At 27.6% G+C, this 15,980-nt stretch overlaps 1 protein-coding gene across 2 annotated transcripts; it reads left to right on the top strand.

The window, feature by feature from the left end:
• The first annotated feature begins 5,064 nt into the window (after positions 1 to 5,064).
• Positions 5,065 to 15,535, top strand: LOC115880539. 2 transcript variants are annotated; one of them, XR_004049898.1, is made up of 10 exons: positions 8,093 to 8,231; positions 8,296 to 8,570; positions 8,633 to 8,865; positions 9,368 to 9,571; positions 9,926 to 10,064; positions 10,654 to 10,817; positions 11,224 to 11,398; positions 12,490 to 12,672; positions 13,258 to 13,429; positions 13,931 to 15,535. XR_004049898.1 is itself a non-coding variant. In XM_030897764.1 (8 exons), the coding sequence occupies exons 2-6, from the start codon at positions 9,452 to 9,454 to the stop codon at positions 12,523 to 12,525; spliced, it is 630 nt and encodes a 209-aa protein (XP_030753624.1). In that variant the 5' UTR covers positions 5,065 to 5,118; positions 9,368 to 9,451; the 3' UTR covers positions 12,526 to 12,672; positions 13,258 to 13,429; positions 13,931 to 15,535. The 2 variants fall into 2 exon arrangements, 1 of the variants encoding a protein (XP_030753624.1); XM_030897764.1 differs by lacking the exons at positions 8,093 to 8,231; positions 8,296 to 8,570; positions 8,633 to 8,865 and adding an exon at positions 5,065 to 5,118 and having other exon boundaries at positions 9,930 to 10,064.
• The last annotated feature ends 445 nt before the right edge of the window (positions 15,536 to 15,980 follow it).

Raw genomic sequence — 15,980 nt, 5'->3', positions numbered from 1 at the left:
TGTATTTTTCGATTATTCTTTTCTCGAAAACGGCTCCTGACGAGGGAGAAACCACTGGATGATCGGGTACTTCGTTAGAAACTAGAAATTGTAAGGTTAGTCGTTGCCGGTACTTAAAACTGTTTAGATATTAAAGAAATAACGAATGTGGAAGTACTTACTAGCGCACACCAAAGACATTTTGAGAGTTACATACACACAATATCGATTGGCGGAATTAATTTACGGGAAAAATAGTTTATAAACCGAAAAAATCACAAAACACATTTGCTTGGCGTCTTTAAATGTCAATCACAGATGTCAATTTATTGTCTCCATAGATTATAGTTTCAGTTCCTTTTGATTATTTTTTTCTGGATACAGGCAAAATAACTCAAGTTCAAGTCATATAAAAATAAAGAAGAAAAAAATATATGACGAATCTGTGGGTTACTATGTTTAGGACCAGAAATATTAAAAGAAGAAGAATAGAGCCTAATCTGTGGTTACCGTTCTGTTTAGGCCTGAAAAACGAAAAAGAAGAAGAACGCTGGTGACGCCATTTTGGAAAAAGTGGGAAAATTATGAACTAAAACATTTCCAAGGTTGCCAAGATATTAACGAAATCCTGAAAAAAATCTAAGTCATTTTTTTTGTAAGTTTAATTGAATGAACCGTTACAAAATCATGATAAACCTAAAGAACATATAACACAAACTTCGTTTCGATAGAGTAAATAGCATATATATTCTTGTAGACACACAATTATTTATGCAACAAAAAATGATCATTCTGTTTTACATGTGCTTAATCTGACAACGTTGACCTACGACATTTTCCGTTGTTTTGTTACCTGGGACCTTGTGCCGCTCTTACAATTTTTCTTTTTTTTTTGGTGGAAAAAGTAATTTTTCTGTACACTATTTCAGTGTATTCTGTTCCTTAAGGCCTGTTTAATCTTCTGAAAATGTAAGTACCCATTAGTTTGTCCGATTTCTATAGTTTCTTTCACTTTCAAATATTACAATTACATCATTGAAAGCTGGTACATTTTTCCTATTTTCATAATTTTCTTTTTCTAAATTGAGTATAAGGAAATGTAGATACTCTCCTTGATGTCCCTGTTATACATTAAACATACAGTTACTTAAAATAATGCTCCATATTTAGAGATATTTGGTATCTTTTGGGCCATTTTTTTGCATAGAGTTTAAAGATGTTTTTTATTCAGGTCATTTTTTAGGCATTTATTCGTGCAGGCAAACAAGTATTTTCTACGTCTTTAAATAAGTCAGTGTTAGTATATATCTAGAGAGGCCACCGTTCTTAATAATTATATAATACTTTCAGATAAAATAAAATGTGTGTGCACACGTGTAATACTATTTCCTTGTCGTCATATATTTGTTAACAATTTTGTATTTTTTTAATATAATGTTTAATTAAAATTTTCTTTTTTAGAAGCATTACCTATTAATAATACACACCAGCACAGAAAGACCTAAAAGAAGAGACTTGGATCAGCTCTTGAATAATCTTGATTTTCCCAATGTTTGGCCATAGTTCTGTTTTACGAATTGGTCTTTCTTTATCCCTATAAATGTAAGTCCAATTTTTAAAAATAACTTTAATAAATTTATTAAGTGTTTATTAACAGGCTAACTATATTTTTTAAGATTTATTTAATATTAATATGAAACAAAAAATAAACACAATTATTATAGCATAATTAATAAAATCTAATAATATTAATTTCTTTTTTACAGATTTTGTACAACAAATCGATGGATGTATACAGTCCAGGGCAGTACATTTATGTATCCTTTTCATTAATATTACCAACAATGCATCAGGACTTATAAGTATATCTAAAATTTTATTTCTTTTGGGTAAATAAATATATTTTTACTGGTTTTTAATGTTCATCAGTAGATTTCATAATTTTGAAATTTAATTAAGAAAAAAAATTAATGGTTTTCTGAGTTATATCCTTGTCTGTATAATCAAGGGTTGTATTTTTTATGGTTCCTCATTATCATCTCTATTATAGCTTCACTCCCACGTTTTCTTGATTATGGAAATAATTTTATTTATCGTTTTTATAAAATATTCGATCCATTGCCTGTATTTCTATAGGTTTTGTTTGGTACAATATTCCATCTACTTAGAATTTTACTTCATTTGTTTATGGTTAACAGTCATTTTTCTATAATAGTTCGACTATCATATTTTTCTTCATTGTGGGAAACATCATTCATCGATTCTATAATATCTTCCATTGGTTGTAGGTATTTCAATAAGTCTTCTTTTATTTGTATTATTATTCTTATGGTGTCATTTTTCTAATACTTTTTTTGCTCTTTTAATTCCTTGTACAGAATTTCAGTTTTAATGGATTCATTTCCATGTCATTTTTTTCAGATCATATCCCATGAATTTCTGTAATTTTACGGATTTTATTTGTTTAATTTGCATGTGTTTAAATATACTTTAAACACACTTAAAAATCTCACAATAAGGACTAATTTCCGATGAATTGCTGGCGCATTCGCCATTTAGTAAAAAAGGTGACGTCCACAGTTGATGTCACACGTGGCTTTTTTAGCATTTTGCTAATGAATTTTCCTGAGTAACATCGACTCCAGAGCACTATAGCTAGCCTCCCCTAAGAGTAGGAGACCCGGGCAACCCCCTAACCCTGATATTCGGCCACGATCGATGACCTATGTAGCATGCATAGATACCCAAGGGAGTCACCACCCTCCGGTTATCAAATTGAGCATTGAAGAGAAACTAAATATTTTGAGGTAAATTATACTAAAATATTTTTAACCAAATATATTTAAACTTCTAATATTGTAGCATTTTGTAAAATATGTAGATATAAATTATAATGAAATATAATACTGTTTATTTTTTTTACAGATTCTGTACAACAAATCGATGACTATACAGTTCCAGGGCAGTAGATTTATCCCTCTTGATGAATATTACTACAATAAGTGCATCAGGACTTATAAGTATATCTAAAATTTTTTGATTAATAAATCATTTATATTTGATTTATGAGTGAATAAGTACTACCATGACGAGTCTTATAGAACAATACACACGTCAATGGGAGATAGAGTGTCGTAAAATACATTACAGTATTTAATATCGTGTACTTTGATTTTCTTTTCGAAATTACTGTAATTTCTTGTTTCCTATAATGCCAAATCTTGACAATATGGTGAAGGTTGAGTTTTGATCTTATTACTTTTATACCTGTGTTTATACTAGATCACAGTACTAGACTAACTTAATAAAGGATAAGACTTAGTGAGTTTGTGATTTATATTAAGATCTTTCTTAATATTAATTATTGGAAAATAAATGTTAAAATATCTTAATCTTGCATATCCTTCCATCCTTCCGTTAGGAAAAATATGGTTTATAAATCATATATGCTAAGAAAATCACATAAATTAGGTGTAAGAAGAGAAAAATCTTAACAAGGTAACTGTTAATGTTGCTGAAGCTGATTCTACAGTTTTAATTAAACCTATTAAGAACATGATATGGAGCTACAGCATTTAAAAATTAAAAAAAAAGAAGAAACTTGGACACATATCGCTTTTTAATTTTCCGAATTTTTAATAAAGCACTTTTTAAACGTAGCATAATAACAAATAATCTAAGCAATTATTAGATTAATTATAGGAATCTAGAGTTTTATTTCTATTTAATTTTATTGACTATGAAAATACATAATAAGCGTTCACGTGTTGTGCGAAATATTAAAATAATAATATAAATAATAGCGTAATATATGATCGAAAAAATAGCGTCAGCGATGACTATGACATAAAGATCGCTGTCATTTTATATGTAAATTTATGGAAAATGTACTCAATCGTCATTTCCCAGCCAACTGGACGCCGTTTTTTCGCTCATAATTTGTACTTATTAATATATTTTTTCTTGTAAATATAGGATTTTTCAGCTTAATTAAATTTCAAATTTGAAAATTGTGGCGCCAAAAGTTGAACAGATACATCCGGTTAGAGCTGTCAACTGAGTCAAGTTAAAGACTTTTTTTTATATAATTTATCTCATATTTCTTACTATTTAACTATATAGAATTAGTTACTTATTAAACTAATGGATATTTATTGAATAAAAGCACTTGTTTCTTAATAATTTATTAAAATATTAAAGAAATGCATGATTTTATAGTTCATCTAATTATGTGTGTGCCAGATAATTTCAATATAAAATAAGTTTTGTATGATATTTTATACTGGAGGAATAAAGACAAATCGTTTAATTAATTTAAGAAGCATTTGTGGAAGCATATTATTCTACCGAAATTTTAATAAAACCATCTATGTTTATTAAAAAAAAAAAAAAAAATTAAAATCTAGGCATCCAAGAGCAAAAATGCTCGATCGTGATTGGTCAGTTTCGGTTGCGTGGAGGTTTTGAATTTTATTCTCGTTCAATGTTGCCGGATTGTTAAGAAATGTCGAAATCTTTTTTCTCTATGTGATTTTTGTGAATTTATATTAGTTTAAATTGATCACTGGCACTATAGTAAGGGTCATTTCTATATTTATATTTTTAGTAAAACAAGTACCAGTAATGTTGTTTTGTAGAAATTCCTTTTATTTCTTCTTGTAATTACGTACTAACATTATAGCCTTTTATTCTTGGTTTCGATGTATTTATAGCATTAAAAATGTATTTAAACAGCTTCATTTTATGTTTATTTTATGATTTTTGTGTGTTTTTCTTTATAATTACTTATTTATTTCTTATTTATGACAAAAAAAATATTTTACCTTACGTAAAAAAACGATTTTAGTGGAACGTATTGAGTAAATAATAAGTTTTGAGATCAAAATTAAGCTTAATTTACAAGAATTTTCCTATAAACAATTTTATTAGTAATAAATAGATTAAGTTTATGAGCAGCTTAAATTTTACGAATGACTTTAATCTGGCAACGCCGGTCATGCTTGGGACGTTTGCAATTGAAAGATCCGCACGTCCTCCCGTCCGTTGCATCGATTTTTAAATTTTCTAACGAAAAAGTGCTTTAGTGTACACAATTTATGCGTAATCTGTTACTAGTGCCCTGCTTAGCCTCCTGAAAAAGTGAGTACCCGTAATTTTATGTATTTTTTGAGATATTTTAGTTTAATATTTTTGGATTTCGCAATATCCATCATGGCTGCCTTGTTCTCAATGTTCAACATTAAGTTATTAATTTCTAAGGATATTGTTTAAATAATATACGTAGTTAATAGATAAGTATGTAAAACTATGTATTTTCGGTACTTTCTATACTGCGTGTTACATAAGCGGGTCAAATAGTACTACATTTTTGGTAAATTACGTAATGGTATCTTTGATTTTTTGTTTAATTTTTTCGGCCAAGAAATGTTTAAATAAAATGGCCGCCTGTTGGAATTCGATGTCTTGATTTTTTGTAAATTGCTATTTTTAATTTAAATTTCTTTTTATAGGGTATACTTAGAGTTTTCTTTATTTTTTAAAAATATAAAATATGCGCATTAATAATATTTTGAATGAGTAGGTTTTTTGTATTTATGTTTTAAATAGGTAGGTTCATTAGGAATTTTATTACGTATTTTTTTGATTTAAGAATCCTACATATTTATGTTTCAGCTTTTTTGTAATGATTTCTGATATTGGTATTTTAAAATATATTTCTCTTTTAAAGCGCGTTATGTAATATTACATGTTAAAAAATAGTATTAATGTTGACAAATGATTTTTGCTAATTCAGTATTAGTTGTAAATTTGCATTGAAGAAATAAATCAATTGTTACTGAATTTTTATAAAAATTAAAATATTTCGAAAACAGTAAGTATGATTTTGAGGTAAATTTTGATCGATTGTTTTTTGTGTCTTCATAGTAGAAACTAAAAACGTAATAAAATATATAGGATGTCTCATTGTTAAAAAAAATATAACTTTATTATTTTTTATTTATTTGAAACACTGTAGGTTTAACTTTTAGCTCTAAATAATATGTTACAACTCTAAAACTCCTTGTATATTTATGTATGGGTTACATCATGGAAAAAATTTTGATTTTGACCATATTCATCAAATTTATATCCCTTTTTCTTTAGATCATATAACATCTTTATGTTTTTGACATTTTTTTGGTATAATAATATAATCAAGGAAAAAATCTTATAAAATATTGCTGAGGTATAAATGGAGCATCTTTTTTTTCCATATCTTTTTTCATTTAAAATAAATTACCTATTTATATATTGTCGTAATATTTTTATAGATGTTCGATAATATTTTTATAGGTATTCCAATATTTTTTCGTTTTTTAGGCGCGTTATATTAATACTACAACACCACACACTCCTTCCCCACTCACACGAGCATTGCTAGCTCTCTGTGTTGGTTAATAAAATTTCCTAATTCAACATTAGTGAATTTCATTAGCTGATGCGGTTGGTTAACAGTGTTTTTGTCGGTGTGGATCCCCGGCTTAAGATGACTCCAGAGCGCGGCGCGGCCTTCCCCAAGAGAGGAGACTTCTTGGGTCACCCCCTAACCCCGATGTTCGGGCATCGATGACCTGTGTAGCATGCAGAGGTACCCAAGGGAGTCACCACCCTCTGATTTACGAGCTAGGTGTTCTAATGCTAGAGGCTTCGGCCGGATACAACCTGGCACCCAAGCTCCGAGATTTCTTCGTGCACGTATTCCGTGACCCTCGAAGAGGCAGGGGGCGGGATATCGGACACATTGAAGATGATGAGGGGGTCCGCCTGTAGGGGGTCCCGGTGGATGTCCGTCCGACGGGTGACGAGGGTGACCCCAGACGAGGCGGCTTTAATTGGGATGGGAACTGACTGGTGAGGCTTAATCGTCGACCAATGGGTCGAATCTGCATAAGGAAGGCAACCAGCACACACTCGCAGGCGGGTCGTGGAAACATTTTTTTGTTTTTTCTCTTGGTCTGCCCCGCGTCGAATTTTGAAGGCAGAAAATGTCGGGAGGAGGCGAGCATAACCAGGCCTAACTTAAACCTGTTAAAAGTAAGTCTATTTTTTTATATTACATTAAATTGTAAACTTTTACTGTACTCTCTACCAAATAACTTTTTTATGCCACCATGTAGCAATCAAAATTCTTTTTATATAAAGTGTTGTATATTTTAGTTTTTTTGTTACAACATACATGAGCTTCACTTTGAGGTAGAATAACTTGTATAGTAATTGGAACAACTTTTTTAAAACTTATAGTAGATATAAGTTTAAATTCTAATTTAACTTGTAGTTACTTATATAACTATTTTTTTTTTCATTTCTTTAGGACAACCCGGGTTCGCACCGCGATTTTAAAAAACGAGATTGAAGAAGTCAGAAATTCTATCTACATGCTGCGTATGATCAGTCCCAAAAAATTTCGGATTGTTCCAGGCACCGTCGAATACTTGGAAAACGTGTTTACTGTCAACTCTACAGGATCGACCGAAGTCCATGGAGTTGGGGGCATTCGATGTGCCCCAAAGCAGTGAGACGCCACTGTTTTTTTCGCCGTATAATTATTATAGTGGGACTGAAAATGAACTTAAGCAATAAGATGTGATGGTGAGTTTTTATATTTTTACATTGTTTTTTTTTTGTTGTCTATAGCTTGTTTTTTTGTTTCTTCTAGCATATGTATTTGTTAGAAATATTCTAATATTTTTTTTCTCTTACAGGTGATACAGTATGGCTTGGAGAACTTTAAAAGTCGGTTCGCGTCGTGGTTCCAAAGCAGTAACTTTAGGTTCCCTACATTTATAGAGTGTTGCATTAAGTACTCATTTTTTAATTTGCAATTTTTATATTTCATTTTTACTCTTTTTCTTACTCTATACAAGGCTTTAATATAAAGTTTTTTTAGCAATAATAAATGGGTAATAAAAAAATAACTCCAAAGAGACAAAATTAGGTAGCATATTGTTTCTCTATTATATTTGGAAATAACTATTTTTCGTCTTATTTTAAAATTGGTAATATTTAATTTTTTTAATAGTAATTTTTAATTAAACGTAAATTAGTAAATAATGTAATTTTACATTATAATGAGAATTAAAGTATTAGTAATTTATTTTTGTTACTAAAATTAAAGTTAGCTGCATATAAATTTTTTTAGTACTAAACTGCTTTGGAATGAATTTTTTGGTGGGACAACAGCAGGATTAGAGCCATCTTCTAGATGCCATCAGGTAAATTTATATAACTTTATATTTATTATTTTCATTGACTAAAAAAAGTGTTTTTCTTTTTTAGGTAGGTGCGCTAGCGTAGTCGTTTGTTGTAGCATTATATCCCTTTTCCCCCTTTTTCAAAAATGTTTGTAAGACGCCTGAAATTTGTATAAATTAGTTATATAAGTGGTTGAATAAGAATTGGTGAGAGTTGGAAAATAGAAGAGGACAGAGAAGATGGAAGAGGATTGCTTTGAAATAGAAGGAAAGGAGATAGAAGATGTTTGAGGAAAGGAGGAGGATTTTGTTCGCTGTAACAGAAGTTTTTTGAATGAAATTTGGAGCAACTGTATTAAGGTAATTTTTTTCATCTAGTTACAAAAAGTAAATACTTATCACAACTTTTATTTTATTTATAGATGTTATTGGTATCTTGGACATCAAGTTTCATTTATTTATGTATTATACAAGCATATCTATTGGTGGAAATGTAGAATGGCAGCTGTTATAACAACTTGGATGAATTATTAGAAACACCAAAGAAGTTTTGACATAATTTAAACTGCGAAAAGGCTCACAAATGACCAATTTATTGTACAGTAGATACAGGACATTAAATTGACTTCAACAACGCAGATATCTCTCAAAAATGGTAAGTTTTTTCACATTATTTTCTTTCCTATTGTTTTTGGAAAGCTTGGAATTTTGGTTTGGTGAGGTTAGATTAGTTAGTTGACATATTTTACACATAATGTATATATTTCAATACCTTTAGGTGCAATATTTAATTTTAAATTTATTAGGCGAATTTTTTTATTCAAATCAACTTAATTTTGTATTTTGCCTATCTGTATTGATATTACAATGTTTTCTTATCTACATATATAAAATGCTAATGTTTATCTGTATCGTCTCTACTGAAGTAACGAATTGTTCTAGAAAGTTGCTTTTGTACTAAAAGATAGTTAATTGGCTCTTCTAAAAACTGTCGTCGCCGAATTTTTTGTTTTTCATTTAATTAAAAAAAAAAATAAAAAGTATTTCTTTTTCTGATGTCGTGGCGGATGCGCCAGGCTTCAACTTGTTTATTTTAATTTTCTACATTGATACAAATTAATATACTTATTAATATTTGTTTATTTTCTTATTTTTAGATATCTGTTCGAGTGATGTACTGGGCGTTAATAGTTGCTGTTACAAAACTTCAAATGATTTACTACTGTACATAAGTTGGAGGAATGCCAAGGAATTTTTTGAATAAAGTGATACTGAAAATCTTACTCACAAATGACAATTTTAAGATACAATCAATAGTATTTGGATTGATTGGCCTTCATTACCGTTGCGCTATGAAAATGGTAAGTTATTTTTATTTTTTTATTATTTTTTTAAGTCTACAATTTATGTATTTAACTGCAAAATTATAGGCTTCAAATTCAAAATAAAATAAGTTTGAGATTGAAAATATATTAATATATTTTTTTCAATCTCTGTAGTTATTTACAAATTTGTGTCAGACTATTTTAATTTTATTTAGTATGTTTTCTTTTTGTAAAAATCTATGAATATTTGAAATATTTTAAAGAGTTACTATTGCGTTTATTTTTTTAATATCTACCTAACATATATTAAAAAAACAAAAATTTTTATTCCAAAATGTGTGAAGAAACTGACTTTATAAAAATTTACTTATTTATTTTTTGTATTTTTAGTAAGCAATACAAATTGGTATTAATGGACGTTTTGACAGCTGTTTCCAGTCCAAGTTCCAGTTTTAATGGAAAATCTTTAATGGACACAGAAAAATGCCATTTACTGGTTGACTTCAACACCTGTTGTCTTTTAATAATGGTAAGTTATGCTTCTCAACTTATTTTTATAAAATTTAAAAATCTTATAAAAATAATTAAATTTTCCATGGTATTCGAGTTCTTTTGGTCCAATATTAACATGCTCTATTTTTTTCTGTTTTTTTTTTAACTAAAACAATAATAAAAGGGATTATTAAAGGCAGGATAAAATAAAATACACACACTGTATTACTGGTTGCATATAGCGATCTTGGAAAAAAATGCAGTTTTTAAATCTGGTTTTAATAATTATTAAAATTTCCACTAAGATAAGCACAATAAAATTACGGTATGGTAAATATAAGTTGATTTTTTTTATTTTGATATTTTTAGTACAGCAGATACCTTATTTATATTTTTTTCGATCGTTAAAACCGCAAATATTAATATAAAAATTATAATTATTTTTTATTAGAGTCCATTTAAGATCTTTATTGTATGTGACTTATTTAAATTGGTATAATAGCCGCATGTTTATGATTTTACATAGTTCTAAACAAGTTCTAAATATTAATATTTTTTTTTTGTTTTTAAAAATCTTTAAAAATTGATTCGTTAAAAAATTACTTAATACTTTTTTTGAATTTTAGGTATACAATGGGACAATTGGTGTTAGAAGTCAACAAGTAGTACTAGTTGCAAATAATATATTATGGCGGACATCAAAAAACTTTAAATGGAATGAAAGTTGCAGAAAAAGACTCAGAGGACTGTACTTAATAGCTGTTAGAGTGGATGCAGTCCTTCATCAATGGTAAGTTATTTCAGGCGTCTAAATGCTAAACCTGACAAGTCCATTGAAATCAATTTTACAAAATACACTAAAAATTATTTAAAATATTATGAATAGTAGAAAGAATAATAAATCTACCTGACTGAATTTATCTGGTGTATTATTTCTTGAAAATATCTTGCATAAAAATGTAATTCACATTTTCTCTTGGGATAACGAATTAAATGCTCTATAGATCTCAATTTTCCAAAACGGGTCACTTGTCGGGTTTTGCATTTAGACGTCTCATTTATTTATTTTATTTTTTTTTATTAAATTTCTTTGACAAGGTTAAAAATTATGATAAATTTAGTATGAACAAACTGACGTCATAATTTTTTTTATTACCTATTTAAATTTTTTATATTTTATTTTTTTGTGCTTTTAGTGAGCTGAAGAAATTGATGGTAATGGACATTTTGACAGCTACTGTCACAACTCAACGAACAAGTTGCAGCTTTGAAGGAAAATTTTTGATTGGATACAGAAAAATGTCAGTCGTTTCAGGATGTAAAGTTAATAGAACCAGGGTTGGGCTCGACATCTGTTGCCTTTTAATAATGGTAAGTTATTTTGATCATTTTATATACAGAGATTTTCATACAACTGGTTCATTAAAAGTTTTTCACGGTATATATTTTTCTAAGTCCTGTAACTGGTTTAATTTGAACTAAATTTAATTTTAAAACACTTTTAATGGACTAGTTACGTGAAATACCCTGTATATATTGTCATAAAGTGGCATTGATAAGCTTGAAAATTTTGTAAAATGATTAAATTTTGCAGAATATTCATACTCCGCAGTTTGTACAGTTAGCATTTTATTTTGCCCTAAATTTTAACAGGTTTTAACTTTTTTTATTTTAGAAGCTAGAACATTCATTGAAAAAAAAAGAAATTATAAAGTTTTAGTTCAAGTTTTAATGTGTATTTTTTTAAATGGAAGACCCTATACATTAAAAATATATTAGATGGCACGTTTTTTAATTTCTGAAAGACACTCGTGCCCTTTTTTTTGTAATAGTTTTATCAAAATTTAATAAAAAATACACGAAAATTATTATGTTTATTTCTCTTTTTTTTTTAATTTATAGGGCATTTACTTGAGATTGTATGACATTTATCATAATAAAACCGTATTAAAACTTGACTGGAAAACTAATATAATTGTTTTTTTTTTAATTAATATTAGAGCTCAAAAAAAATAAAAAGTTATGGCCAATTAAAGTGGAGAAAAATACAATGCTAACAGTGTTTTACTGGTTGCATATCTTTAAATTTATTTCAAAATTATTAAAGTTTACCAAAATAACGCAATAAGTTTACGAGTTACTACTAAATATTATTTTTTTCTTTTTCTATATATCTAGTAAATTAGATTTATTTTTTGGATTATTAGTAACTCATTATAATAATGTTTTATTTTTTTATCAAGGAATTTTACAATTTTTTATATCATTTCTGAAGTTATCAATAAAAGTTTTTTTTAATTTTATACAACTCTTTATAACTTATTCAAATTAATATAAAAAAATGTCTATTATTTGTTATGTTACATAGTTCTAAATATTAACATAATTTATGTTATTGTCTGTTTTCTGATAGCTTCAAAAATTGCTATAATAAAAAATTACCTAATATTTTTTTTATTTAGGCATACGATAGGACAATGGCTATTAGAAACCGATAAGACATACCAGCTGCAAATAATATGTATGATGGTCATAAAAGTGATTTAAATGAAATGAGAAACTCTTGTGCAGAAGAAATCAAGGAAAACCATTTTCAACTGCTGTTACTTAATAGCTGTTAGAGGAGATCCAGTTCTTCATCAATGGTAAGTTATTTATCTATCTTTTTAATTTCATTGGACAGCTTGATTTTTTTTAAAATATATACAGGCGCTTTTGTTCCAATATTAGAAAAGCCAACAACTATTAAAAATAGGCAGGACAAATGTAATGCTGATACCGTATTACTGGTTGCATATTGTTACGGATTCTGTTTGTCCACTAATTTAAACTGACGATAAACTACTTAACGGATTTATTTTCGCACTATATACACACAGTTTATCGCTGATTACAACACAGAATTAACTATTTAAAAATATCCTTCGCCAAATTGTCAACGTTCGCTATTCAAAACTGTTTGGTTTAAAATTACAGAACTCGTCACACACACCTTGACGATATATTAATGTTCCCACTAGAATAAACGCAATAAATATATACATATTTTAATAAACAAGAAAAAAAATGGTTACGAGTTGTTTAGTGCTGAGCCGTTTAATATTTTTCTTCTATTTTAATAAATATAATTTTAATTAATCTTTTTTGTTTTGTTTTTATTAATCTTGTTTTTAGAAATCTTCCAAAATTAGTATAGTAAAAATTTACTTAATATTTTTTTGGAATTTTAGTTATACGCTGGGACAATTGCTGTTAAAAATCCACAAGCCGTACTACCTGTAAATATTATGGTGGACATGAAAAAGCTTTAAATGGAATGTAACTTGCAAGAAAAGACTTAGAAAGACCATTTAGGACTGTACTTAATAGCTGTTGAAAAGTGGTCGCAGTCTTTTATTAATGGTAAGTTATTTATCCCTTTTTTCTAACTAAATTTCATCGACAAGCTTGAAAATTATGATAAGTTTACATAATATTCAAGCTGCACAGGTCTCTGAGGTCAACGTCTATTTCTATATGATATTTATTAAATATTGATATAAAAACTTGTCAAAAATAATATTTAAATGAAAAAAAGGAAAAAGGTTTCAAACATACCGATTATTATTCAAAGGTGAAAACCTTAATTAAAAAAAATATGAGCTTTAAATTTCTTAACATTTCTTTATTTAATTTTTATACTATTTTTTTATAAATGATATAATGTGGTCTACCTGGCAGAAATAATTGTCATCAATAATTGTTATTTCAAAAGCCACTATAATGCTGTTTTTTTCTCATAGGGTATATACAAATTATTAATTTAAAAAACATAGTTATTGCATTAATAAAAATATATTTATTTTAATATTTACATAGATCGTTTTATGCCTTTTTTAATATTATTTTTACTTTATTTTTTAGATATCTCTGCATTTTCTTAACAATGGATATCCCCAACAGTTACTCCTACTCCTCACTTTCCTCTTTCACTCGACATAAAGCAGACTCAATACTCCTCAATGCCTCACCAAGGTTCGTTAGCTTCATTAATATTGTTATTGTTTCAATAAATTTGTTTATTGGTTTTTATCCTCTTACTATATAATTATATCAGGCGTCATTTTAATGTTAATTTTTTGTAAAATTTTGATAATCTGGATAGAAACCTTTTTTTTTCTTAAGCTTTTGCAATATAAAACACTAGTTCAGAGCAATACACTTTATTTTATGAATAAGACCATTATCCCTGTTGATATTGTCTTTATATTTATGCCTTGTGTTGCCTCTAGTTTGAGGGATGTTTGATTAATTTTAAATCATTCAAATCAATGCAATCATCTTTATGGAGGATATGTTTAGCAACATAACACTAATCTGTTATAATTTTTCATTTCAAGCTTTTTTTCAATCTCACCTGTCTTATATTTATACTTCCTTTAATTCAATCATTAAATTGTTGTTAAATAAAACTATATTGTATTCTGGATTTCGTCAAAGGTATTTTTTAAAAGAATTAAAAAACAATCTTTATAGGCTTCTATCATTTCTAATTTATTTTTATCTTGTATTATTTATATTTTCCTAAGCTTCTCTAAGTTTATTCCAGATTATCAAAATTATAATTTTTGTACTTGCGCAGCTGCGTCACTATAGCCCTATGAACACAAGTATTATTTTAGTTTTAAAGTTTACGTTTTTTAATATTTCATTTATTGTATTAACGCAAAACTAAATTTTATAGAATTTAACTAACTATATCTCCAACCGGATGATTAATTTAATAGTTAACGGTAAATTTAATATTTTTTCATAAAAATTAAATGTGATTATTCAATATCAATGTCAAGCCAGTAGAAATGATTTATTAGTGTTTATTTTTTTTTACTAAATCAATTTTGAATACTTGTGTTCATATATTTTTTTTTGAGTTCCCTAACATAGATGTTTTTAATCAATTTATATGATTTTAAAACATATAATATGTTTATGTCTATTTTGTACTTAAATTTTAGTGATAAAGTTTGTTTCTTTAACACAGAGAGCAATGCACTTCATGCATTGCTTTTTTTTATGTGCAGAATTCTCTATATACAATATGTCCTCAGAACGTCTTTACAAGAGCAAAAGATTTTTTTATTAACATTTTCATAATATATACGTTCCTTATAAAAATAATTTTCTTTTTAATATTTTCATTTCAATTTTTTTAACAAATATATTGTGAGCACACATTTTAAAATTATTTTTCGTAGATATACTGTGCGATTCAAGTATATTTATACTAAAATTGAATGCAATGTTTTTTAATGCATGTACTAGTTAATATACCACTGTAATCCAATCAAAATTGCATATTTAAATTAATTATTTTAGAAGAGTTCAATTGAAAATAAATACATGAATTTTAACCTTTAGTATTACTGGTTGCCTAATCGATTCATATGTTTTGCTTATTTAATGTTGTGATATAGTCTATAAAATGAATAACTTTGAATTTTGACCGTTATTTTTTACCAACATGGCAAATATAAAATCCCTCTATCCAAAAAGTTACTGATATTCTTTAAAATGAGTGCCGGAACGAATCAGATAGGTAACTCTTTTTACTTTCGTGAAATAGAAAAGGAAAATAACCAAACAAGCAAGTGACAGTTCTTCCTCTTCTTGCAAAAATCAATGCGAAACTTATGCGAAATGTCATTATTGACAAAAGTAAAATGTCATCAGCCTTTCACATTTCTAAATATCAGACCAATGCCGTCTCTAATAGAACAGCCTCGCAGCGAGATTTATGACGTCACGCTAGTTAGATACCACGGATTAATAAATATGTTGTAGAATACATGGAAAACATAATTATTCCTCGTATTTTTGGTTTGTACTTTAAATAATAATGTATTATTATTTGCATTCACAAAATTTATATGTATATTTTGCAAGCATTAATGTTCGAAAAATTATATTTGCAAAT

The sequence above is a fragment of the Sitophilus oryzae genome, unplaced genomic scaffold (genome assembly GCF_002938485.1).
Source record: "Sitophilus oryzae breed Bouriz unplaced genomic scaffold, Soryzae_2.0 scaffold_1625_pilon_pilon, whole genome shotgun sequence".
Taxonomy (NCBI): Eukaryota; Metazoa; Arthropoda; class Insecta; order Coleoptera; family Curculionidae; genus Sitophilus; species Sitophilus oryzae.
Note: the sequence above shows the minus strand (reverse complement) of the source record. Positions and strands in the feature narration are given on the sequence as shown.